This window comes from Microtus ochrogaster, unplaced genomic scaffold (assembly GCF_000317375.1).
Source record: "Microtus ochrogaster isolate Prairie Vole_2 unplaced genomic scaffold, MicOch1.0 UNK25, whole genome shotgun sequence".
Lineage (NCBI taxonomy): Eukaryota > Metazoa > Chordata > Mammalia > Rodentia > Cricetidae > Microtus > Microtus ochrogaster.
The window spans coordinates 2,061,748-2,086,602 of NW_004949123.1; the positions used below are offsets into that span (position 1 = coordinate 2,061,748).

At 46.8% G+C, this 24,855-nt stretch overlaps 1 protein-coding gene across 2 annotated transcripts in view; it reads right to left on the minus strand.

Moving 5' to 3' along the window:
* Positions 1-2,061: 2,061 nt before the first annotated feature.
* Fndc7 (fibronectin type III domain containing 7) overlaps positions 2,062-24,855 on the minus strand; it is a 33,760-nt gene continuing 10,966 nt past the window's right edge. The window contains exons 5-12 of one of the 2 annotated variants that reach the window (XM_013354029.2): positions 23,881-24,138; positions 19,055-19,309; positions 17,449-17,706; positions 15,504-15,758; positions 13,259-13,513; positions 8,310-8,570; positions 4,294-4,323; positions 2,062-2,105 (exon numbers count right to left, since the gene is read on the minus strand). In XM_013354029.2, the coding sequence (XP_013209483.1) occupies positions 2,062-2,105; positions 4,294-4,323; positions 8,310-8,570; positions 13,259-13,513; positions 15,504-15,758; positions 17,449-17,706; positions 19,055-19,309; positions 23,881-24,138 (1,616 nt within the window). The remainder of the gene's footprint in view (positions 2,106-4,293; positions 4,324-8,309; positions 8,571-13,258; positions 13,514-15,503; positions 15,759-17,448; positions 17,707-19,054; positions 19,310-23,880; positions 24,139-24,855) is intronic. The other variant, XM_013354030.2, reaches the window with a different exon arrangement.

Here is a 24,855-nt window from a genome sequence, read left to right on the forward strand (position 1 = left end):
TTGGCGGGTCACTAAACAAAACAGACAGATATGAACACGATGAAGATTTTGTGGAGAAGTGGAGAGAGTGGTCAGGGATGGTTGGGAAAAGTATACATGTGTGAAATTATAAAATAACAATAATAATAATAATAATGGGCTAGAGAGACAGCTCTTGGTGAACAGCACTTGTTGCTCTTGTAGAGGACCTGGGTTCAGTTCCCAGTACCTGCATGGCAGCTCACGACCACCACTCCAGTTCCAAGGGATCTGATGCCATCTTCTGGCTTCTACAGGTACACACGTGATACACAGACATACATCCAGGCAAAACATTCATACACATAAAATAAAAATAAATCTTTTAAACATTGGATATTTATTATAAAGATCTCTTTACCAGAGACATGTTTTGCATCTCCGATTTATTGAGATATTTCTGTATGTGTGCCAAGCTGACCTTGAACTCATGATCCTCCTGCCTCAGATTGCTAAGTGTTGAGATTACCAGCATGAGACCTCATAATTGGCTTTCTGGTCGGTCTTACATATATCATCCTCTCTGTTGGACTTTGATTGGTTTCCTTGTAAAGGAGATATAGGAAGGGAACTTGCTCCTTCCATCCTTGCCTGCCTCATGCCTAACTTCATGCTCCAGTTCTTTGGGTAGACTTTTAGAGTTGCTTCCAAGCATATACATTCTTGACTCCAGAGCCATGCTTTTTAAATTTTTTTTATTTATTTTATAAGTGTGGGTGTTTTTCCTGCATGTGAGACTGTGCTTCACTTACACGCCCAGCGCTCTCAGAGACTAGAGGAGGATACTTGTCACCACCGCCGCCGCGGAACAGTGAGAGACAGCTGTGAGCTCCCAGGTGTGAGGACTGGGAACGGAACCCAGGTCCTCTACAAGGGTAGCCTGTTCTCTTCCACTGAGCCATTTCTTCGGACCCTCCAGCCACTGAGGAGTAAGCGCCACAGCCACGTGCGCATGCGTGACACAAATCTTATTCACACTACTCTAAAATTAGCGTTCTGGCGTTAGACAGACACACACTGTTCCAGATGCAACAGATTTATGTTATCTAGCGCTGTTTTCCCTACCCAGACCCGGGAAGAAGCCATTACAAGGTGAGGGGAGTGTAGAGAACAGGCTACAAGATCTCTGAGCCCCCGAGAAGCTGTGTGTGTCTGTCTGCCATAGTCTGAGACTCTGCCCTTGGCCACCGCTCCACCTGACGTCTTCGCTCCCTCCGGATGGTGATCTTTCCAGCCACTGGCCTACAGTTCTGCTTTCCCGAGGCTCTGGCAGATGGCTGTTCACATGCCGCTCTGACTGGATGAAATCTGCTGGCAGCTCAGCTTCCCCGGGAACCTGTGCCTAGGGCGTTTGTTACCCCGCGTTGCCCTAGCAAACGCTGCTGTGCAACTTCCAGCTAAAAAGTCCCAACTGAGGCCTGTCTCAGGGTGGATACTGTCCACGCCCATCCTCCCTAGAGGGAAGATGCTGTATGGCAAACTGCTGAGACACTCGTGAACAGGACTTGTTGAAGTCTGTAATGGAACGCTGGGCAAACCGGTACAGGCCTGTAATTCTAGCACTCTGGGAGGCTGCAGCAGAAGGACTGAGGATCCGATGCCAGCCTCAGCTGGTTGGAACCGGCAACATTCTGCGGCGTGTCTGGATGTGAAGTCTCTGAACAAATTCCTGCTAAGCAGCGCTTTTACGCCTGCGCTTGTAGGCTCTGACTCCACGCTGACTCACTCTGGCAGCCTTCCAGGGGACTTTCTGGATCATTCCTCTGTAGAGCCCTCACCTCTCCTCACACAGGTCATCTGGAACTTCTCTGCAGCTGATGACACACTTGACCTTGCCCTGTCGATACAGAGTATGAATTACTCCCTTGAAGGCCGACGGAGCTTTTCCTATCCTACGGGCGTTCTGTGTTCTAAGAGCTTGTTTCCGTCGCTGCTTCTTAACTCTGCAAGAGAAATGAGGAAAATCTTTAAAACGGAGGGAAAATCTTGCTGTGGACTCCTCCAGGGTTAACTCTCACTACTTACCTCCTGGAGTGTCTGCTTCTACCGGGGGCTCACAGTGTCGTCCCTCTTCCCTCTGTAAATCACTGAAGGGGCAAGGGAGAGGACACACTTAAGATCTATTATCCGTGCAGACATCGGCTTCAATGCTGAGAGTTTCTCAGTGCTGATGGTCAGATGGCCATTTCTGTGACACGCCACAGCCAGCGAGGAGGAAAGGGAGCTGCCAAACTGTTCCAAGTGACCAGGGGTTTCTGACTGACTAGCGTGACTAAATGCCTGCCTCATGAAATGAATCCTTCCAGCGTCTCTGAGCTCAGAGCACTGACTGGATGAGGAGCGTTCCTTTCACCCCGAGGCCAACTGACTATGTCCCCTAGCAAACACCACCACCTGTCAGTCATTCAGGCATTTACAGAAGGGGAACATAAACCTTCAACTGCTAAGGATGTCCTGGGGAGGAAAGTCCCCAAAGCTCCCCAGGCTGGGCAGGTGACAGAGAGTGCATAGACATCCACCTGTCGCTCTGTCCTCCAACCGGGCATCAAGTTTCCAGCCACAAGGGCTTTCGTGAGTTGCAGCCCTGGTCTTCAGACTGAGACTGTTTCTTCATCCTTGTGGGCTTCTTAAAACCAAGTTGCTGGGCTCAGCCTCAGAATTTCCCAGTTACTAGGCCATTGACCAATGCCAGAGGCAGCTTCTTTCTTTCATTTTGTTGTTGTTGTTGTTTTGTTTTTCACAACAGAGTTGCTCTGTGTAACCTTGGCTGTCCTGGAACTCCCTCTGTACACCAGGCTGGCCTTGAACTCACAGAGCTCTGCCTGCCTCTGCCTCCCAAGTCCTGGGATTAAAAGTGTGTGCCACCATTGGTAAGAGGGCATTTCTAAGAGCTTACTAGGAAACGCTGGTGCTGTTAGACGCACATTTTGAAAGCCAGCGTGTTCAAGTGTCATGCGCTGTAAGGTTAAAAATGGAATTACGTTAGAAGTAGCACATCCAAATGTTACTATCTAGATCCTAGAGAGTTATGAGACGAAATTGATCCTGAACTGATAACTACCAGTTACTATTACTACAGGTCTCTCACTATGTCCAATCAATCACATTTTATTTAACCCTTATTATGTTTTATGAAGCGACTATAACTTCGGTTTTCAGATGGGGAAAACTAGGCTTAGGGACTATAACTAAGTCGGCAAAGTACAAATAAAAGCAGCAGGTTTTGAACCCAAAACTGCCTTAGTTCAGCCCAGCATTGTGCTGTAAACCTCTAAGCCCAGCACTTGGGAGGCAGAGGCAGGCAGAGCTCTGTGAATTCAAGGCCAGCCTGGTCTACATAGCGAGTTTTAGCCTAGATGAGGCTACATAGTGAGGCCCCACTCCCCCAAAAAATAAGTTAATTCATGGGGCTGACAAGATTTAGGATAATCCAAGGATCAAGAAAGACCAAAAGTCTTAAGCAAACAGAATCCCAGGACTCATTTTAGCAGGTCAGAGGGCCCTTGCCAGCCAGGATCCTGAGGTGACCAGTCCTGTCTTCAGGGAAGAGAGAGAGGAAGTCTGGAAGTTCTTCCTAGGTATGATTCCCACCGTCCTAGAGAGGCCGGCAAATGACTTACTCAGAGAGGGGGAGGGACCGGTTCTCTCGCCGCTGCTCTGTCCAAAGCGTGCCCAGTGCTCACCTCATTAGCAGTGTGAGGCCTCTGTCCCTGCCAAGTCGCAAGGTGCCTTTGAGGGGCCACTGGGAGCTCTGTGCACAGCATGGAGAAGCTCTGCTTACAGCAGCAGTTCTCGGTCCTCCACTCTCTTTAAACTCACCAGAGAGGTTTTCACAGATCCTGCCGCCCAGCCTCCACCTTAGGACAATGATAGCAGACCTTCTGGGCCGGAGCCCCACCATCAGTAAAATGTTAAGGGCTCCAAGGAATCTGAATGTGCAGCAGACTGGAATCCTCTTCGAAAGCATGTATGAGGGGAGGGGAATAATCAGCTGCCCTCTGGAAAATATTTGCATTTTTCCCTGGGACTTCAGACTAAAAAGACTTCAACATCTAAAGGAATCCATCTCGGTTTGTGCAAGGTGAAGGGGAGCACCCTGATCAGGGAAAGGCTATGGGGAAGCAGGGAAGCAGGGAAGCAGGACACTGCCTCAAAGTGACACTTGGCATTCTTAGTAATTACAGCATTAGCTGTGATCGTGATTTCTTTAAGTAGCTCCGAAACATAGCATCACAAATTCTCTCCAACTCTATCCAGAAGAGAAAAATCACTTACCCATCCCGAGTGTACTTCCAGAACAAGTAACTGTAAAAAACAAACAAAACATAAGCGTTGAAAACATACTCATTGATATATATATATATATATATTTTTTATGGGGAGTTTGTGTGCATGGAGGTCCGAGGCTGATCCGGGTGTCTTTCTTTGATGCTCTCCACTGTTAGCTTTTGAGACAGTATCTCTCTCCCTGAACCAGAAGCTCACTGATTCGGCTAGGCTGGCTGATAAACTTACAGGGATCTGCTTAGAGCCCCACCACCGCCAAGCGCTGGGGCTACAGCTGTGTGCGCTACCATGCCTGGCCTTTTACTTAAGCTCTGGGGATCCAAACTCAGGTCCTTACCATCGTGTGGCAGGTGCTTTACCCACGGAGCCATCTTCCCAGCCCTGTTGATGTATTTCAGACAGGAAAGTCACACATTTGTAAAAAAGGAAAAAAGACTGGGCGTGGTGGTACAAGCCTGTAATGCAAGCTACTTAGGCAGCTGAGGTCAGTATGGGCAATTTAGCAAGCCATTGTTTCAAAAGAAAGTTTTAGGAAAAGGCCCAGGGATAGGGAGGGGGGGGATGTTGAGGGAATGGTACTTCGGCAGTGTGGTATTTGCCTAGCTTGTACTATGTCCTGAGTCTAATCTCCAGAACTGCTAAAAACAAACAAACAAAAAAAACAGTAAATGGAAAGTAGACCAAAAATGAAGAAGAGAAGACTCAGATAAGAGAAGGAGATGCTGAGATAGGCAAGCATAGTGAATGGTTTGGCCGCTTGGGACTCTTCTAGGTTCAGACTGTACACAGGCCCTCTTCTGAAGATGAACTTGGCAGCCTAGCTTCTTTGCCTGCATAGGCTGCACACACCACACATCCCTCTCCAAACAACACACCTAGCAACCGCAGGCCCACATTTGCTCCGAGCTCCACATACACCCCTCTCTGACTGTGGGATAGGTTTCTCCACTCTTAAGAGCAACCAAACTTGGAAAATTTCCACTAAAAATATTCTAAATGTATCGGGGCGGGAAGAATGGAAAGGATGATCTATCTGGCCTGAACTGGTTTGGGGCTCATGAGGAGTAAGGCAAATTATGTCCCCCAAGTGTGCTTTCAGGAAGGATCCTCCGCTTGCTATTTCATGTCCACACATAATTGGGTCATATACAATTTAGTGACTTGCAGAGAATTGGAGATACAGACGTGGGAGCCATTGGGTCTCACTTATAAACCAGAAACAGTAAGGTCTGCTGAATCTACTTCTTATGGTTATTTTGAGCATTCAACCAGACATAAATGTGATAGGGTGTGTGTGTGTGTGTGTGTGTGTGTGTGTGTGTGTGTGTGTGTGTGTGTAAGCCAGGGGAGCTAAAGTTACAGGTGGTTGAGCCATCTGATGTGGGGACTAGAAATTGAACTCAGGACTGCTGGAAAGGGACTGTGTGCTCCTAACCATGCAGGAGGACACTTAAGTTTGTGAAGTATCCAGCAAACATGACATGTTGTTATTGAGTGGTGAGCTTGTCTTCCAAAGAGCTCAGCTGCACACCACGAATCCACTCCAGTCTCTTCTCAGAAGGACGTGCTATGGACCAGATTTGGGGGAAAGTGGCACGATTAAAACATAAATAAAAATCAAAGCATGACATCTAAGGAGAGCTCTTCCCTTTAGGAAGAGCTGGCCATGTTCTGCCACCGAGAGTCATCATGAACCTCTTGTCACCTGAATTTAATTAGAAAATGCGGACTGCTTATCAGGAAAGGCTCCTGAGGCATCTTTTCATCTTCTTGCGCTCACCTGCAAAATTCTAGGGCCTCGTTATTGCTTTTCTCTTCCTTCTCTTAGAAGTACATGAAAAATATATGACTGTGCCCTGGGCAAGGTGTGTGTGTGTGTGGGGGGGGGGGTGTTGGAACACAGAACAAGAGAATTGCTAATGTCTCCTGCCAGCCCTGGTGAGACAGCCTGGCTGTCAGCCCTGGTTTGTGATCACAGCCTGTCTACCCACTCAGATTTCTAGCCCTTATTTAGGATTTATAAATTCCCTTTCCTTTGATCTGCAAACTCCCCCTTTGTCCTCATTCTCAATCTGTGCAAATAAAAGTTCAAGACTGCTTTGTTGTTGTTGCTGCTGCTGTTGTTGTTTTTGAGACTAGGTCTCTCTGTGTAATCACCCTGGCTGTTCTACAACTTGCTTTGTAGACCAGGCTGGCCTCGGTCTTACAGAGATCTGCCTGCCTCTCGAGTGCTGGGATAAAAAGTGTGCATCACTATGGTACAGCGAAGGCCAAGTCTTTTAAGGTCCAACATGACAAGTTGTCAAATGACATCTCTAGACTATGTTTAAAAATCTGTTCCCAAATCGCCAATCACTTTAATCCTCTTTACTATGAAAATAGTAAGGATCTGGCCCTTTTTCTGAAGGGGGAGAGGCACACGGGTCCACACGGCAATTCCAAAGAAGTCTGAATTCCTGCAGCTTGCAGAGAATTCACACTTAGCCGTTGAGGGATTGCCCTGCCTCTTAATTCACAGGTAATTCTTTTTTTTTTTTTATTTTACTTATTTATTAAAGATTTCTGTCTCTTCCCCGCCACCACCTCCCATTTCCCTCCCCCTCCCCCAATCAAGTCTCCCTCCCTCCTCAGCTCGAAGAGCAATCAGGGTTCCCTGCCCTGTGGGAAGTCCAAGGAACCCCCACCTCCATCCAGGTCTAGTAAGGTGAGCATCAAAACTGCCTAGGCTCCCACAAAGCCAGTACGTGCAGTAAGATCAGAAACCCATTGCCATTGTTCTTGAGTTCTCAGTAGTCCTCATTGTCCTCTATGTTCAGGGAGTCTGGTTTTATCCCAGGCTTTTTCAGACCCAGGCCAGCTGGCCTTGGTGAGTTCCCAATAGAACATCCCCATTGTCTCAGTGTGTGGGTGCACCCCTTGCGGTCCTGAGTTCTTTGCTCAAATTCACAGGTAATTCTGACCTGAAGATAAGTTTTAATATTTTGGGGGTTAATTTGTGCATGTGAGAGTGTGGGTTCATGGATATAAACCACACAACTGGTAGGAGCCAGTTCTCTCCCTCTATCATGTGCTGGCCAGTTTCATGTCAAGCTGACACAAGCTGGAGTCATCTGAGAAAGGGGAACCTCAGCTGAAAAATCCTCCCTAAGACTGGGCTGTGGGCAAGTCTGCGGGGCATTTGATGTGTGTGTGTGGGGGGGGTCCAGGTCATTGTGGCAGGTGCCACCCCTCAGCTGGGTTCTGTAAGAGAGCTGACTGGGCAAGTCGTGGGAGAGCGAACCAGTAAACGGTGTCCTCTATTGTCTCAGCTTCAGCTCCTGCCCTAGCTTCCCTCGGTGATAAAAATGCAAGCACATAAACACTTTTCCTCTGTAGGTTGCTTGGGTCATGGTGTGAAACCCTGGCTGAGACACACGACATGGGCTCGAGGGATTGCACTCAGCCAGGCAAGGGCAAGCACTTTTACCCACTGTACTGCTTAGTTTTCATTGTCAGCTTGACATAGTTTAAGTCACCTGGGAAGCAGAAGCCTCAGTTGAGGAATTTTCTCCATCACATTGACATGTGGACATGGCTGTGGGAAATTGTCTTCTTTGATGATTGATGTAGGAGGGCCCAGTCCATGGTGGGCAGTACAATCCCTAGGCGGGCGAGCATGGGCTCTCTGAGAAAGGTAACTGAACCTGAGAATAGGTCAGTAGGTAGCTTTCCTCCATGTTTCCTGCCTCTGCTCCCGCTTGAGTTCCTGCCCTGACTTCCCTTGAGGATGGGCTGTGACCTACAAGCCAAACAAACCCTTTCCTCCCCTCGGTTGCTTTGGAATGTGGTGTTTCTCTCAGTAGGAGAAAGCAAACGAAAATACCCCTAAGCCATCTTGCCAGCCCAAGGGTTAGTTTTAATCTTCCTTTTATGTTTTTCTTTTGGGCGCTGGGGCCTTTGTGCATGCTATGTCAAGGGCTGTACCACTGGGCTGGTTGTAAATTAAAGGTCATAACTTGATTTACCTGAGTATATTTTCTTTGGACAGAATGTGAGCTTCAGTCCTGTTTCAGCAACTGGCGAGACCATCACAGTGTATACGTCCCCACAGGGGATGTCGGTGACATCACAGAAACTTAAACCAGCGCTTGGGACACACGTGAAGATGCCTTTGGACCCATGGAGGTCGGTGCTATAATTGGCAGAGCCCCTGGAGGCTTGCCAGTAGATCCGGATGCCATTAGGGCCCAGCCTATATAATTTGACCCCCAGTGGGCAGCAGGCACCTACAGGATAAAAACAAGCCCCAAATTATTATTTCATCATCACACGAGCATGGCTTTGTTTACAATCACTACAGAGGGAAAAGGCAGAACTGGAGACCTCTGCAGAGAACGATTGCTCTCCGGCTAGATCAGAGCAAGGTCTGAAGGGCTGTGTGTGCTCTTCCCGTGGTGAGCTGCACAATCAGAAGTCCATGTGTGGGTGGGGAGGGGGAGGGGCTTCTAACATAGAACCTTGGAGGGTCAAAGGTCTACAGTGGGCAGAGAGGTGCAAACGCTGAGTCAAATGTACACCGTCCTATCGAGGTATAGCATAAGTGTCAAATGCACACTATCCTATCAAGGTATAGCATGATGCCCCCCAATCTCATTTGACTTTAGGGGGACTAAACTACCTCATTGTGTTCACCCTAGAAGCTATGAGCAGGAGCACACCTAGGAGGCAGCCACCTCTATGACAGGCTAGTGAGCAAGCTGGTTGGTCCATGCCTCATCTGTGCTAATCGATTGGGTACTCTTCTGGTCCTGTTTCCCAAATATTTTGAGTGAGTCAAACATTAGGTATTAATCAGGGCACCAGATGGTGGAATGCTCACAAAATAAAATAAAGGTCATGTATAACTTTTTAAAGAAGAATCAGGCTCATTTGATTTGTGCATGTTCTCTCTCTCTCTCTCTCTCTCTCTCCCCCTGTGTGTGTGTTCATTCGCTTGAGACAGGGTATTGCTATGTAGTCCAGGCTAGCCCCTAAATTCGCCTTCCGGCCTCAGTCTCTCAAGCCCTGGATTCTGTGTGCACCACTATGCCCAGCATGACTGACTGCTTGCCTGGTTGATTATTTGGAAGGCAGTTGGAGACAGAATCTCATTCGCTATGTAGTGTAGGCTGGCTTTGAAATCATGGCTGTCTGGTGAACCTCTTTGTCTCACCTCCTGAGTGCTAGGATGCTGGTCAGGAGGCCACATGATGGCTAACACTGTCAGCTTGACAGGCTCCAGAATCACCCAGGAGAAGAGACAAGAGGCTCTTCTTCGAGGGATTAGAGGAAGTTAGTTTCAGGTGGGCCTGAGAGGGCTGTCTAGAGGAAGTTAGCTTCTGGAAATGCCTGGGAGGGATATGTAGATTCTGTTAACTGAGGTGGGGTGACCCACCCTAAATGTGGGCTGTACCATTCCCTCAGAAGGGAGCCTGGGCAGCATTAACTACGGAAGAAGCCAGCTGAATACAAGCATTCACCTACCCAATTTCTGACTTCAGACAAGGTGACCAGCTTCTTCCTGCTGCCATGATCTCACCATGAACTGCAAATGAAATCAACCCCTTCCTGACATATTTTCTCAACCATGTCATTGCTTATTTATTTTTAATTGTGGGTATGTGTGGGGTGTACACGGGTGGGGTGTACAGTGTGGGGTGTACATGTGAACGCAGTGCCTGAGGCTGGGAGAGGGCGGACTGGAGTTACATTCAGTGTGGGCGCTGGGAACCGAACACTGGTCTCCTGGAAGAGCAGTTGCTATCTTAGCTGCTGGACTATCACTCCGGCCCCTTGAGTTGTTTGGCTTTTTTGTCAGATTTTGTTTTGTGTTTCTAGACAGTGTTTATCTGTGTAGCCCTGGCAGTCCTGAAACTCACTTTGTAGACCAGGCTGGCCTCTACCTCAGAGAGGTGTGCACCACACCACCTGGCTTTTCAGATATTTTTGTCAAAGCAATAAAAAGGGGAGCTAATCTATCTGGCTTAATTTATTCTTTTTACTTAGTTGAAAACAATTTTTCCATTTTGTTGGCAATATTAGCATAAACAACTCTAAAGCACAGGATGACCATAATTTCCTGACCCTCCTGCCTGTCCTTCCCGAGTAAAGAGATTACAGTTATGAGCCACCTTTTTTGGACTGGTTTATTTATTTATTTTTTTCTAGACTTTTTTTTTTTTTTTTTAAGAAATTGTTTTAAGGCTGGCAAAGTTGTTCAGCTGGTACAGGTGCTTGCCATGAAGCCTGATCAACTAATTTCAGCCTCTAGGCCCCACATGGCAGAAGGAGAGCACCAGCCCCTGTATGCTGACCTGTGACTTCCACAAGCAAACCCTGACGTGTTTGTGGGAGCACACACACAAATCAATTAATTGATTAAAATTTAAAATGTTAGGTGGAGAAATAAGCAATGAACCATCTTCTCAGAACTGGTAATGCAGATGAGAAAGGGGCAACCAACAGAACAGAAAGTCACAGGCCAAAGGGAGGTGTAAACCCGCTACACCGTACAGATCATTATGATGCTTTCACCCGGAGGCCAGGGAGATGCTGCTACCTTTGCTTTCTTCTTTCCTAAAAGGAACAAGGATCATGGAAAAGAAAGGCAGCCCGAGTTATAAGCAGCCATTTCTAATTTCGGCTCCCAGTTAAGATATTTTCTACTGCCTCCAAGAAGCCAAAATTGTATTTCAACCCCACTGTCCCGAGCCCAGCAAAGCGAGAACTAATTACCACCGGGCAGTTTCTCCTCTAGCCTGGAGGCGGTCTCTGGAGTTTGTTCCAAAACAGCCCTCCAGGCAGCCACCTCAGCAGGTTTAGGATGATATATGAGAGGAAACTTTGCTAGCCTTGCTCTGCTTGCTGCTTCTTTCCATTATTCCTGAATGGCGTGGCATTTGTGGGAAGAAGCCTCTGCTCCCGTTTGGCCTGTTAAAGTGATAAATTACAGAAGGCCGGAGTGGTTCAGAAGAGAGAGAGAAACGCAGCGTGATGACAGTGCAAACCAGGTAGGATGTATGCTCAAACGCTTCCGGGAACCTCTGCCAGGCTGTTAGTGTTCACTACAGATCTCTCTGTCATGTAAAAAAGGACCATCATCCCCTTCAGGAAACAGCCTAGCCTTTTTACCAGGGGAAGCAAAGCACCAAGGACTGACAGAAACTGCTGAGCTTTGAAGTTAGTTCCAAGTCCAAGGGAACTGTAAACATGTTGGAAAGTGCTCTGTGTGGTTAGGGCTGAGGAGAGGGTTAGGATGGTGAAGCCTCTGCCATACATGAGTGAGGGGAGGGCTAGGTCAGTGAGTTCGAGCTCCAGTATGCATGTAAAATTTCAGCATAACAGCTCTATGATGCCATGTGCCTATAATCTCAGCACTGGAGAGGCAGAGACAGGACCACCCCTGGTGCTCACTATTCAACTAATCTAGCCAGACTGGTGAGTCTCTGATGTGGGGTGTCTTCTGTATACATGCTGCTTTTATCAGTTATTGAACACAGCTGTTTTGGCCACTGGCTTAGAGGGGTAAAGTCAGTCGGGAAATCTGAAGAGAGAGAATAGGTGGAGTCCAAGGAGATGCCACACAGCTGCTGAAGGAGAAAAATGACAGCAGGTTACTGGTAAGCCACAGTCCCTTGGTGAGACATAGATGAAAAGAAATGGGTTAATTTAAGATGTAAGAGCTAGTTAGGAATGTGTCTGAGCCATTGGCCAAACAGTAACTAATATAATTTCTCTGTGATTATTTGGGTCTAGACAGTTGGGAAACAAAAGTGCGGTCTTCATTTACAAGTTTCAAATTTGGTAAGAGAACTTATCTCAAAACACAAGGTGATGAGTGGTTGAAGATGATTGGCAACACGACACTAAGAAATAATCTGAATTTGAAGGTGAGGTAGAGGGGCTGGAGAGATGGCTCAGTGGTTAAGAGCACTGCCTGTTCTTCCAAAGGTCCTGAGTTCAATTCCCAGCAACCACATGGTGGCTCACAACCATCTGTAATGGGGTCTGGCGCCCTCTTCTGGCCAGCGGGCATACACATGGACAAAATATTGTATACATAATAAATAAATAAATATTTTACAAAAAAGAAAGAAAGTGAGGTAGAGGTCACCATCTCTTTTTAATGATTAATATAATTTTATTTTGTGTGCATCGATGTTTCGCCTGCATTTATGTCAGTATGAGGGTGTCAAATCACTTAGAGCTGGATTACAGATATCTGTGAGCACCATGTGGGTGCTGGGAATTGAACCTGGGTCCTCTTAAGCCACTGCTCCTAACTGCTGAGCCCAAATGGGAAGGATGGACTGAGCCTAGACCGGAGATCATGGACTCCTTAGCAACTGTGATGGTTTCAATGAGAATGGTCCCCATAGCCTCGTCTATTTGAATGCTTGGTACTCAGCTGATAGAACTGTTTGGGAAGGATTAGGAGGTGTGACCGTTTTAGGGGAGGTGTGTCACTGGGGGTGGGCTTTCAGGATTCAAACACTCATGCCAGGCCCAGTCTCTCTGCTGGCTGCCTTTGGATCAGGATGTAAAGCTCTCAGCTACTGCCCCAGTCCTAGGCTGTCTGCTTCTCACCATGGTGATCATGGACTGTGGACTAACTCTCGAAACTGTAAATGAGCCCCCAATTAAATGCTTTCTTTTGGGTTGTCCTGGACTGGGCAGTGGTGGCACACACCCATAACACCATCACTAGGGACACAGAGGCAGGCAGATCTGAGTTCCAGCGCAGCTTGGTCTACAGAGCAAGCTCCAGGTCAGCCAGGGCTACACAGATCCACCATGTCTTGAAAAACAAAAACAAAACAAAACAAAAACAAACAGAAAAAAAAAAAACTCTGCCTTGGTCATAGTGTCTCTTCACAGCAACAGAACAGCAATTAAGACATCAGTACTCAAGGGCTAGAGTTTAGAATTCACTTACTGGAAGAATAACTTTGGTAGGCACAGTCTGCAGTCAGTCCAGTGGGGCTAATGGCTTTCAATGCCACCGTGTAGTTGATGCCACATGCGATGCATCCCAGAAGGCAGTGGTTCTGATGGGTGTGACACTTGGACTGTCCCATCTGTGACTCAAGCACTGTCACGTAGGTCTGAGCCACTGTCCCAATAGTCCAGCTCACGTTGATTATAGACTGGGTGACCTGCACCGCCGTCAGACCAACTGGACAGCATGGCACTAAAACGGAAAACAGAAAAGAATTTAATTTTCTTCCAGATTCCTTATAGACGATAACCACAATGGGACTGCGCGGCTGCACTTTAGGTAAAGCACTCAGTGGGCAAGCTGACAATGAGTTCAATCTCTGGGCATGCGCAGTGGAAGCAGAGAATGTACTCTACACACATGTGATATGTTCACACCCTCCCCATCACACATGCACACTCACACACAATAACAAGCAAGTAATAAAAGGAACTTTGCTCACTTTTCCCTTAAAATCCTAAGTTTCTCATGCTTTCTCTTTTTAATGAAATTTTCACCAGGCAGTAGTGGCACATGCCTTTAATGCCAACACTCGGGAGGCAGAAGCACGTGGACCTCTGTGAGTCTGAGGCCAGCCTGGTCTACAGAGCTAATTCCAGGACAGCTAGGACTATACGAGGAAACCCTGTCTTAAAAAAAAAAAGTAGAAAAGAAAAGAAAAATTTCCTTTGTCCATACCCTCTGATGCACCTTGTAATATCAACCATGTATTGTGAGCATTTTCTCCAAGAATGCAGTGTTCTAGAATAGGCTTTGGATCATATGTTGTTTTTCCCATTTCTTTTTCCTCCTTCCTTCCTTCCTTCCTTCCTTCCTTCCTTCCTTCCTTCCTTCATTCTCTTTCTTTCTTTCTTTCTTTCTTTCTTTCTTTCTTTCTTTCTTTCTTTTCTGAGACAGAGTCTCATGTGGGTTAGTCTTAAACTCTACATGTATCTTTGGATGACCTTAAACTTCTAATCTACCTGCCTCCGACTTCTGAATGCTGAGATTATAGGTGTATACCACCACACCAGGTTTGTGTGGTGCTTGGAATTCAACCCAGGGCTTTTCACGTGCTAGGCAAGCCCTCCACCAATGCTCATAATAGCCATATTAATGTAAGAATTTTGTTAGATGTCTCTTGGGGGAGGCATTGAGACACAGTCTCATTGTGCAGCCCTAGGCTGGTCTGGAACTCACGATTTAGACAAGGCTGGCCTTGAACTCATAGAAATTCACCTGCTTTGGTGCGTACCACTAAGCCTGACTGATAAATGTTTTTCAAACACAGCGCTCTCAGTCAATAATAGCTTCCTGTCATGGCCATCTCATTGTTTAGAAGGTGCCATGTTGAGAGCTTTGCGGCCTAGTTAGCTTAGTGCTCACGACAACCCTGTAAGAAGGCTGTTACCTGCCTTGTGGGCAGTGGTGGCACACACCTTTAATTCCAGCTCTCAAAGCAGAGGCAGATGAATTTCTGAGTTCAAGGCCAGCCAGGTCTACAGAGTGAGTTCCAGAATGGCCAGGGCTACACAGAGAAACCCTGTCTCAGGAAAAGGAAAAAAAAATTATTACTTGCCTCTTACTGATTAGGAAACTAAACTCGGAACATGTCTTCCTAATGTTTATTTTATTTTTAATTCTATGTACATATGTGTGCGTGTGTGTATGCATACAAGTACAGTTGCCCATGGAAACCAGAAAAGGACGTTGGGTCCCTGAAGCTAGATTTACTTGTGGTTGTTAGCCAACCTGATATGGGTGCTGGGAACTAAACTCAGGTCCTCTGCAAGGCCAGAAAATGCCTTTGAACCTCTGATACATCTCTCCAGCCCTAGAAACTATACTCAGAAAAGTGCTTTTTAGAGGTACAATCGAAAGGGTTCAACCAAAGACATGAATAATAAATATGGTTTCTTGTTGGCTGTTTTGACCGTGGCTTGGGATGATATAAATTCTAAGGAGGTTTTCTACAGGGTCAGCATATCCTTGGATAGGAATGTTGGGCAAGACAAGAGAATTTTGAAGCTACGTTTACACAACATGTAAAATGACAAAAGTTTTATTTTCCTCTAAGACTGAGATTCTTTGAAAGCCACCGAGTACTGTAGTGCTGAATTTCCATCACACTTAGGGCAAATTAAATAAAATGCCTGTCCTAAAGCAAGTCCTAAGGATTTACGGGGTCAATGTTGCTACATACCTGTTTCCAGGGGCACACTGTAGCTGGGCAGGCTCTTTCCCGCCTGAGTTTCGGCCACAGCACTGACAGAGAACACGGAACCGCAGGGCAGGCCCCCGATGATGCAGGTCTCCCCTGTGCTGCTACACTGGAACAGCCCCTTCTTCCCCTGGGCAGTCACGGTGTAAGTGGCGCCTTCGTTCGTTGATCGCCAGTGCACATTAATCGTGGAGAATGCATCCTTTGAAATATGTTTTATTTCAGGACTGCAAGGAGCTAAGAAGTGTTAGATTATTAATTAAAACACCAGAGTCAAAAATGCTATACATGCCATTTGGTTTAAAACGGGCTCCTCTCCTTCCCTCCCCTTCCCAGACCCCCTGCACCTCCAGCAACAGACCCCAGGGCTCAGGATATGGTTTAAGTGGCGGAGGGCTTGCCCAGCACGTACCAAGTCCTGGCTTTTATCCCCTGCACTGTATCATCTAGGCTGGCAAGCACACCTAGAACCCCAGCGTTTGGAAGGCAGAGGTAAGAGGATCAGGAGTGCAGGATCGTCCTGGGCTGCACAGTGAGTCTCGCCAACTGGGCTACATGAGACCCACTTCAAAAAAGAAAAGCACGTTGAAGTGGAGCCGGGTGTGATGGCTAATGCCTATAATCCCAGTACTTGCAAGCAGAAGCAGGAGGACTGCTGCAAGTTTAAGACCACCCTAAGTTAAAGGGACCCTATCTAGTAAATAAATAAGTTGGTTTTTTTTTTTTTTAAAGAAATATCTCCTGGCCGGGCGGTGGTGGCGCACGCCTTTAATCCCAGCACTCGGGAGGCAGAGGCAGGCGGATCTCTGTGAGTTCAAGACCAGCCTGGTATACAAGAGCTAGTTCCAGGACAGGCTCCAAAACCACAGAGAAACCCTGTCTCGAAAAACCAAAAAAAAAAAAAAAAATCCCCTGGTAGGGGAAGGGATAATCAAGGAAATAACGTAGTGCTAAAATGCATTATTTATTTATTTATTTTGGATTTTTCGAGACAGGGTTTCTCTGTAGCTTTTGGTTCCTGTCCTGGAACTAGCTCTTGTAGACCAGGCTGGCCTCGAACTCACAGAGATCCACCTGCCTCTGCCTCCTGAGTGATGGGATTAAAGGCATGCGCCACCACTGCCTGGAGCTAAAATGCATTATGTGTGTATAAAATTGTGGAAGAATATTCTTTTGAGATATCAAAACTATGGTTTTCAGTCATATATGCATATAGGTCAAATTCACAGAACTTTTTTTTGCAGAAAAATGTTGACATTGGCATAGAGCATTAGGTTCCTGCTGTTTTGGGCCAACTGGAAAATAAAACATTTTGAACTTCAAAATCCAAAATAACCAGGACAAACATCTGCATTCCTCATGAGTAGGCAGTCCCCGGTGGCAACAGGAACCCGATGGCTGAGGTCAGTAATCCCTGCCCAAAACTCCCCTCAAGGTGATCTCTTCCTGTTCCCCCCCCACACACACACACACTTTCCCTTCCCTTCTTAACTTTCTTCCCTGCCTCTCCTCAATCCAATGATGGAAGTTAAATCTGGGGTGGATGGGAGTTGGGAATGTTCATCTTTCTCCTGAATCCAGGTTCCAATTCCTAGAGCTGTAATTCCAATCCCAGCCCTGGCCTGGGCTGTTGGATAAAAAGCCTCAGGCAATACTTGCCTGAGAGTGGGTTTGGATACATGCTTGCAGTGCCTACAGAAGCCAGAAGAGGGCACCAGATCACTGGATCTGGAGCTACGTGAGCTCGTGAGCCTCCTGATGTGGGAGCTGGCAACTGACCTATCCTCTGTAGTAGCAGGAAGACTCTCAACAACCGAGCCACCTCTCCAGCCCCCTCTTGTGTAGGTCTTGCTGAATAGCCCTCCTGAGGCTCACAGCAAGGATGACGGTTTAGACACCTGTGAATGACAGCCGAGTGGTACCGTACCCGTGGTGATGTAGTGTGACGAGCAGGACAGATTGCTGCCCCGGATCTCACTGAAGGAGTACACGGTGATGTTGTACTTAGTGTCACAATCCAAAGCCGAGAGCGTGCAAGCAGGAGCGGTGTCGTTGCACTCCACCACGCTGTACCCAGCTATGGCCTTGGTTTCATAGAGCTCAGCACCGCGCACAGGAGACCAGGCGATTTCCACTCTGTCGCTGGACACCAACACTGCGCTAATGTCGCTAGGACAGCAAGGCGCTGCAAGCAGGAGCCCAGAGGGGGATGTTGAGTCTTGACCGCCCTATGGCCAGCCCTCCTCCACTGCCTGATCAGCTTCCACCTCCATCTCATTCCCACTGCACCTGGGCAGATCCTTGCTGTGACACCCAAGGGCACATCAGATCAGATCTCCCGGGTCTACACCCGACCTTTGCTCTCACTTCTCTATAGACTTTTGATCTCTCTGCTAGAAAACCTGATCTCTTCTGCCTGATAAAGTCATACTGAGCCTGAGTCCTCAGCCCCTGTCAGTCTGTTAGACCCTAAACCAGATAAAGATGGGGTTTGAGTGTACAGAGATGAGGACTGTACAAGTAGCTCTTAAAGGAGGCCTAAAGAACCCCACTGATGAACATCTAGTCCAGCTAGAGATTTCCCCGTCTTTCCCACCTTCATTCCATCCATTCTTGAACTCCTGGTCAAGGCCACTCCTCTGCTCCTTGAGACCTCGTTGACTGCCTCTTCTAAAGTTCCCAAAGCACCAATTATTCAGATCCCTCACCCTGGTAGAATTTATCACAATCTGCCCTTAGAACACTTTACAATTATAATACTCTATAAATAATTCATTTCAAGGCACCCACTCAACTGTTCTCTAAAACTCTAGTATCTTTCTATGCTACTAGCACTGGGATTAGCATGGATGACAGCAAAATAGATAGAGCACATTCCTGCCCCCCACCCCGACAGATCCAAGCCAAGGGGAGGAAGATGGCAGTAATGGTCACCAAGCTAACAGATGCTAACAGTGACCTAATAATGATGCTAATAAAAATAGTGACATTCTGCTTTATCACATATAAAGACCTGTCCCCCACCAGTGTTGTTATTGTCTGTCCCATTGCGCTGTGGGGGAAGGATGCTGAGGGAATTTAGGCACAAGTCGTTATCCTACTGTTTAAGTGAGGTGGAGTCAAGCCTGGACTTCATCTTAGGTGTCCTACTCTAGAGCCCTCCACACCACGAAGCATCTGTCATGTCCAGGGAAGGACTGTGATCCTGAAACGGAGGAAACTGTGGCCCCTCAGGGCCTCAAACAGGCCTGAGGTCTGAGTGAGAACTTTGTGGACGGCTCAGGTTTTCAGGGGAGGGTTGAACGAATGCCTCTCCCTCCATTCCCACTTCTCAGCCTTGCATTCTGGTTAGGCTGGGTCTCCAAAGCCAGTTCATCGCTACTCTGGAAAGCTCGAGAGACGAGGGCTTAAACGGCTACTCTTGGCCCTCAAACAGCTCCCAGATGGTGAAGTGGTACACACAAGAGGTGTTCATCCTGTTGCTGAGTTTACCGAACGCGGAATCCCCGTTACCAGCATCGACCGCGACTTACCTGTGGTGTAGTTGAACACGTCGCCCAGGGGGCTCTGCCCCGCAGTGTTGTAGGCAAATACGCTGATGAAGTACGTGAAGCCGCACTCAGACAGGAAGTGGCACCGAGTGAGGGAGGTATTGCAGTGTACTTCCAGGCCGTCGTCACTCTTCACGAAAGCCACGTAGTAATCACCCAGCTCCACATTAGACCAAGCCACAGACAAGTGACCAGGGGGGGCTTCTTGGATTGTCACTCTTCCAGGTGCACAAGCCACTAGGAAACAATCGGAAAGAAGCAGTCATGTGACCATTGCAGGAGGCTTTTCTTTGCATCTTGGCAGTTATCTGAGATGTCAAGACAACCCAGATCAGCAGCTCTGAGTTCTGTAACAGATTGAGTTTGATGCAAAACACGCAGAACCATGTACCAGAAACATTGGGAGATATTTTTGTAGAAACAAAGACTATGCTAAACACCAATGATCTCTCTTAATTCTTTCATTATAATGAATGTTATTTGAAATGCTAGGCCATTGGAAGTGCTTATTTGAACACTTCTGTACTTCTTCTGTACCTCAGGCTTCAGTAAGATTTACTAGATATCCCAATGATGACCTTAAACTTCTGATCATCCTGCCTGCATCTCCTAGGTGTCTGGATTACAGATGTGAACCACCACACCAGCTTTTTATGTGCTTCTGGGGGTCAAATCCAGGGCTGTGTGTACGTTAGACAGACACTTTACCAACCAACCTATATCCCCAGCATAGGCCATGGGAGTTTGGGAGTCAACTTAAAATGTGTGGATTTTGTCAGGTGTGTGTGGGAGGGGTGTGTGTGCTTTTAATCCCAGTATTTGGGAGGCAGAGGCAGGAAGATCTTTGTGAGTTTGAGGCCAGCCTGTTTTACAGTGTAAGTTCCAGGACAGCTAGGACTATAGAGAGAGACCTTGTCTAAGGAAGAAAGTGTGGATTTTCATTTTTAGAATATTTATGGAGAGATTTTGACTTTATTCAGTGATGAAGACTTTTTGATGGGAGCCAAACAGTAAATACCTGTAAGTTATCTTTTTTGAGGTAAAAACAGACCCATTATGTCTTCTGCTAATACCTTCTATTACTTTCACAATAATTACCATTTTACAAGCAAGGAAAATGGAGCCCACAGAGGATAAGTGAGTTGCCCCAGGTAATACAGCTAGAAAGGTAAGGCGTGGTTTGTATAAGCACAGCCCCTATATGCTCATACATTTGAATGCTTAGTCATCAGGAGTGGCACATTTGAGAAGGCTTAGGGGGTGTGGCCTTGTTGGAAGAAGTGTGTCATAGTGGGTGGGATTTGAGGTTTCAAAAGCCCACACCAGGCCAGGCGGTGGTGGCGCACGCCTTTAATCCCAGCACTTGGGAGGCAGAGACAGGCGGATCTCTGTGAGTTCGAGACCAGCCTGGTCTACAGAGCTAATTCCAGAACAGGCTCCAAAACTACAGAGAAACCCTGTCTCGAAAAACAAAAACAAAACAAAACCAAAAAAAAAAAAAAAAAAAAAAAGCCCATGCCAGGCCGAGTTCTCTCTCTTAATGTAGCTTTCAGGTACTGCTATAGTGCCATGTGTGCCACCAAGTTCCCTGCCGTGATGATAACGAACTAAGCCTCTGAAACTGTCAGCCAGCCTCCAGTGAAATGTTCTTCTTTGTGAGAGCTGCCATGGTGACGGCGTCTCCTCACAGGAGTAGAGCAGTGACTAAGACACAGGGGTAACGGGGTCTTTCTGGGGTTTCGTACAAAGCCACGATAGAATGGAGAGTTCTGACCGAAGCCTTCTATGCACTCAGTGGCAGGACACCCCAGAGCCCATTCTGTCTCCAGAGAACATCCCGTGCAGATAGTTAAAATGCTAGATGCTCAGACGAGTTCCAACGCAAACGCTAAGCACAACTTGGTGCAAACCAAGGAGATGTGCTCAGATGCACTCAATTTTTATTTCACACGATGCTACACTCTCTCTTCCAGACACGGATCTCCTTGACTAATGTTGCTTGGGTTTTTCTGTCAAGGCAATAGTTCTTTTATCTAAGACCAGCAAGGACTGAAGTCTTGTGAAGGAATGATTTCAAGTGAAGGCCATCCATCCAATCCACAAGCTTTTAAAAGTTTTGTCATCTCTAAATAAGTCCTATAGACCTAATTAGCAAGAGTTCACATTTTGGGGCCCTAGGAAATTAAAATCCTTTCTAAACATCCTTTCTTCTGTTGATAACTCAAGGTTTTTTCATGATCAGTACTGATTATGTCATATCCACACTACAGAGTTGGAAGGACTCTTTCGGCAGCACTTAACATGTTGAAAATCAATTGGAGAGCTTTTAAAGAGTATTCTATTGAGACTCTATTCCCAGAAATCCCAATTTGACTGGTCCTGGTGGGACCTGGGTATTTAGATTTTATGAGCATCCCTGAGATGTTTTTGTTATGCATCTGAATTTAAAAACGCAGGATGGTTCTTCCCTGTATTACACTTCTCACTCAGAATGTCTGTGTCATTGAAGTGTTCATCTCTCCCTTCACCCTCGGCCACTGTCTTCAGGGTCACTTTTTCCGTACCCGCTTCATGAACTTGTAATTGTCAAAAGAAGTCTAATCACCTAACTTGTGTTGGTGCCCTTAGTTTAACGTAACTCTAAGAAGTTGTGGATCTGAGGGTTTGACTGTGTTTCTCCCCTTGAAGAAGAGAGGACATCAGTTTGGGGGAGCTCCAGTCCTTTGTACAGGGTCTTTTTCTCCTTACAGAGACATAGTTCTGATTGTTGAATAGAGTGGACATTGTTACATTGTCTTCAGCCCAGAGGATGGAGGTCAGGCAAGCGTGAGCACTGGAGGAAAACAGCCTTCAGTGTCTCTCAGCTTCAGCTTCCTATCTAAAAGAAAGAGCCAGGCCAGACCTGGGGGTGCATGCCTGTGATTGCAGCACTTGGGAGATGGAAGCTGGAGGGTCAGCAAGGCCAGACTCAGCTGCGGAAGGGACTCTGAAGCCAGCCTGAGCTTCGCTAGACCCTGATTCCAATAAATAGGCAAAACATAGCAAAAAGAGGAGTTGACTCACAAAATTATCCCAAGACTTAAGGAGTGGAATTATGGTGCCTGAGATTTAGTAGATCCCACTAAATGTGAGCTCCACCTCCCAGACCTCCATGTTTGTGTCTTTACATTTCCACCAAGAATAAAACTCGGGAAATGCTGAGACACATTTAGAGCTAGAAATTCCCCATCTTTAGTTTTAAGAAGAGCTACTATCAAGTCTTAATGGTGACACATGTCAAGAAGAGACAGGGACTGGGGAGATGGTTCTCTCTCTTCAGCCATGAGGACCCAAGTTGGAATCCCTAGAATCACACAACATCCGAGCATGGCTGCACATGCGTGTGAGCCCAGCATCTGTAGATGGAGACAGGGAGATCTTCCAGACTCGCTGAGGTCCAGTGAGAGATGGCTGAGTCCTTGCCAAGGCCGGAAGGCAGGACTGATGGGGAGAATACTGGAACTCTTGCTCTGGCCTCCGTGAGCGCACATGTGGCCGCCAGCATCCTCACGTGTACATCCGTGCACACACATACCACACATGCACTGACACACATGAAGGACAAGTTAGTTTCTGTAAATAAAAACTGGGTCTTAGAATTTTCAAAACTTTTAAAAATTAAGATGGCAGGCGGTTACAACGATGACCACCTTAGCCCCAGCGGTCGTAGGAGGCTCTCTTGAGCCCTGGAATTCCAGATCAGCCTGGATAGCAAGGCCAGACCTTGTCTCAAACAGTAAAATAAAATAGCATCTAATGAAATCAGAGAAAGCTGAAAAAGAAAAAGAATGAGGGGCTGGAGAGATGACTCAGCGGTTAAGAGCACTGGCTGCTCTTTCAGAGGACCCAGGTTCAATTCTCAACACCTACATGGCAGCTCACAACTGTCTGTAACTCCAGTTACGGGGGCTCCAACACCCTCACACAGACATACATGTAGGGAAGACACCAATGCACATAAAATAAATACATTTTTAAAAAAGGAAAAAGAGCCGGGTGGTGGAGGTGCACACCTTTAATCCTAGCACTCGGGAGGCAGAGGCAGGCAGATCTCTGAGTTCAAGGCCAGCCTGGTCTACAAAAGCTAGTTCCAGGACAGGCTCCAAAGCTACAGAGAAATCCTGTCTCAAAAAACAAAAACAAAACAAAAAAAGAAAAAAGAACAAAAGACAGGAATAGAGGCCAAGCCCGTGAGTAGTCAGAGTAGTACTGTTTAGCAATCTATAATACATGCTTTCATATAGTCACCGAAATCCCCAGCTCAATCTCAATACTTTCATTTAAACCAGGGTTAGCTTTCCTTTTTCTTTTTTAAAAAGGTTATTATTATTATTATTATTATTATTATTATTATATTGTGTGTGTAATGTGCTGGGGGAGGGTACCTCAGCATGAATGTGGAAGGCAGACCCAACTTTGTGGAGCTGGCCTCTTTATACCTCTGTGTGGGTTCCTGGATTGAACTCAGGTTTGTGCAGAAAGCGTCTTTACTCACTGAGCCATCCTAACAGCCTCTCTTTTCTTTTCTTTCAGACAAGGTCTTGCTAGGCAGCCCCGGCTGGTTTAGTACTCAGTACGTAGCCCAGCCTGACCTCAAACTTGCGGCAGTCCTCCTGCTTCAGCCTCCCAAATGTTGGGATTACAAATATGACCAGACTAGGTTTGTCACTGCCTCCAGAAGATCTTAGAAGTTTGCTGGGGATTTCTGTTCCCTGCATGCAGCCACTCCGATGGCCAGCCCTGCAGGGCTTTCGATCTTTCTCACCTACCAGTTTTCAGGGTCGCGGCAGAGGAGGACCGGCTGGAGCCAGCGTCATTGCTGGCTGAGACAGAAATCAGGTACTCGGTTCCGCACTGCAGGGAACTGAGGCTGCAAGAACTGAGAGCCGTGCTGCAGCTCCGCTGGGAAGACTCGCTGGACGCCAACACAGTGTAGTTGAACGCTCCTTCTGTTGGTGTCCAGGAAACAGATGCCTTCAAGGCCCCGCTGTCAAAGAGGACTTGAACGTTGGCAGGGGCACGAGGACCTGTGTTTTTGAGAAACAAGAACCTGTGTAAGATTTAGCTTAGTAATATTGAGGTCTTCAGGAGATACGAGACCCTAGTAGCTAGAGAACATTAAGTTGTTCAAAGCATAAAATTGGGACTTAGTATATCTGGGAATTGGCAACGTAATGGCCATTACTGTGCAAAATCATTCTGAGCTATGCAACCTTGGTCATATTACTTAATCTTTTTTTCGTTTTTAAAAATTGATATAAGAGCACTATTTAATCTATAACTGACATTTAAAAGCATACTTTGAATGCATGAATATACTACCTAACAAGTGGTGAAGAATAACATTGGAGAAGCCTAGGATGATGGTATAATTCCAGCCCTTGGGATGCAGAAGGAGGAACATTGGAAGCTCATGCCTACCTGTGCTACATAGTGAGACTCTGTGTCAAAAAGACCAAGCAACCAACCGAACAAGAACAAAATGAGTTTATATATGTGAGTTTGTTATCACATGGCAGGTCAAATGCACACACACACACACACACACACACACTCCCTTATTCTCCAGTCTGGCATTTATTTTACACACACACACACACACGCACGCACACACACACACACACACACTCCCTTATTCTCCAGTCTGGCATTTATTTTACACACACACACACACACGCACGCACGCACACACACACACACACTCCCTTATTCTCCAGTCTGGCATTTATTTTACACACACACAC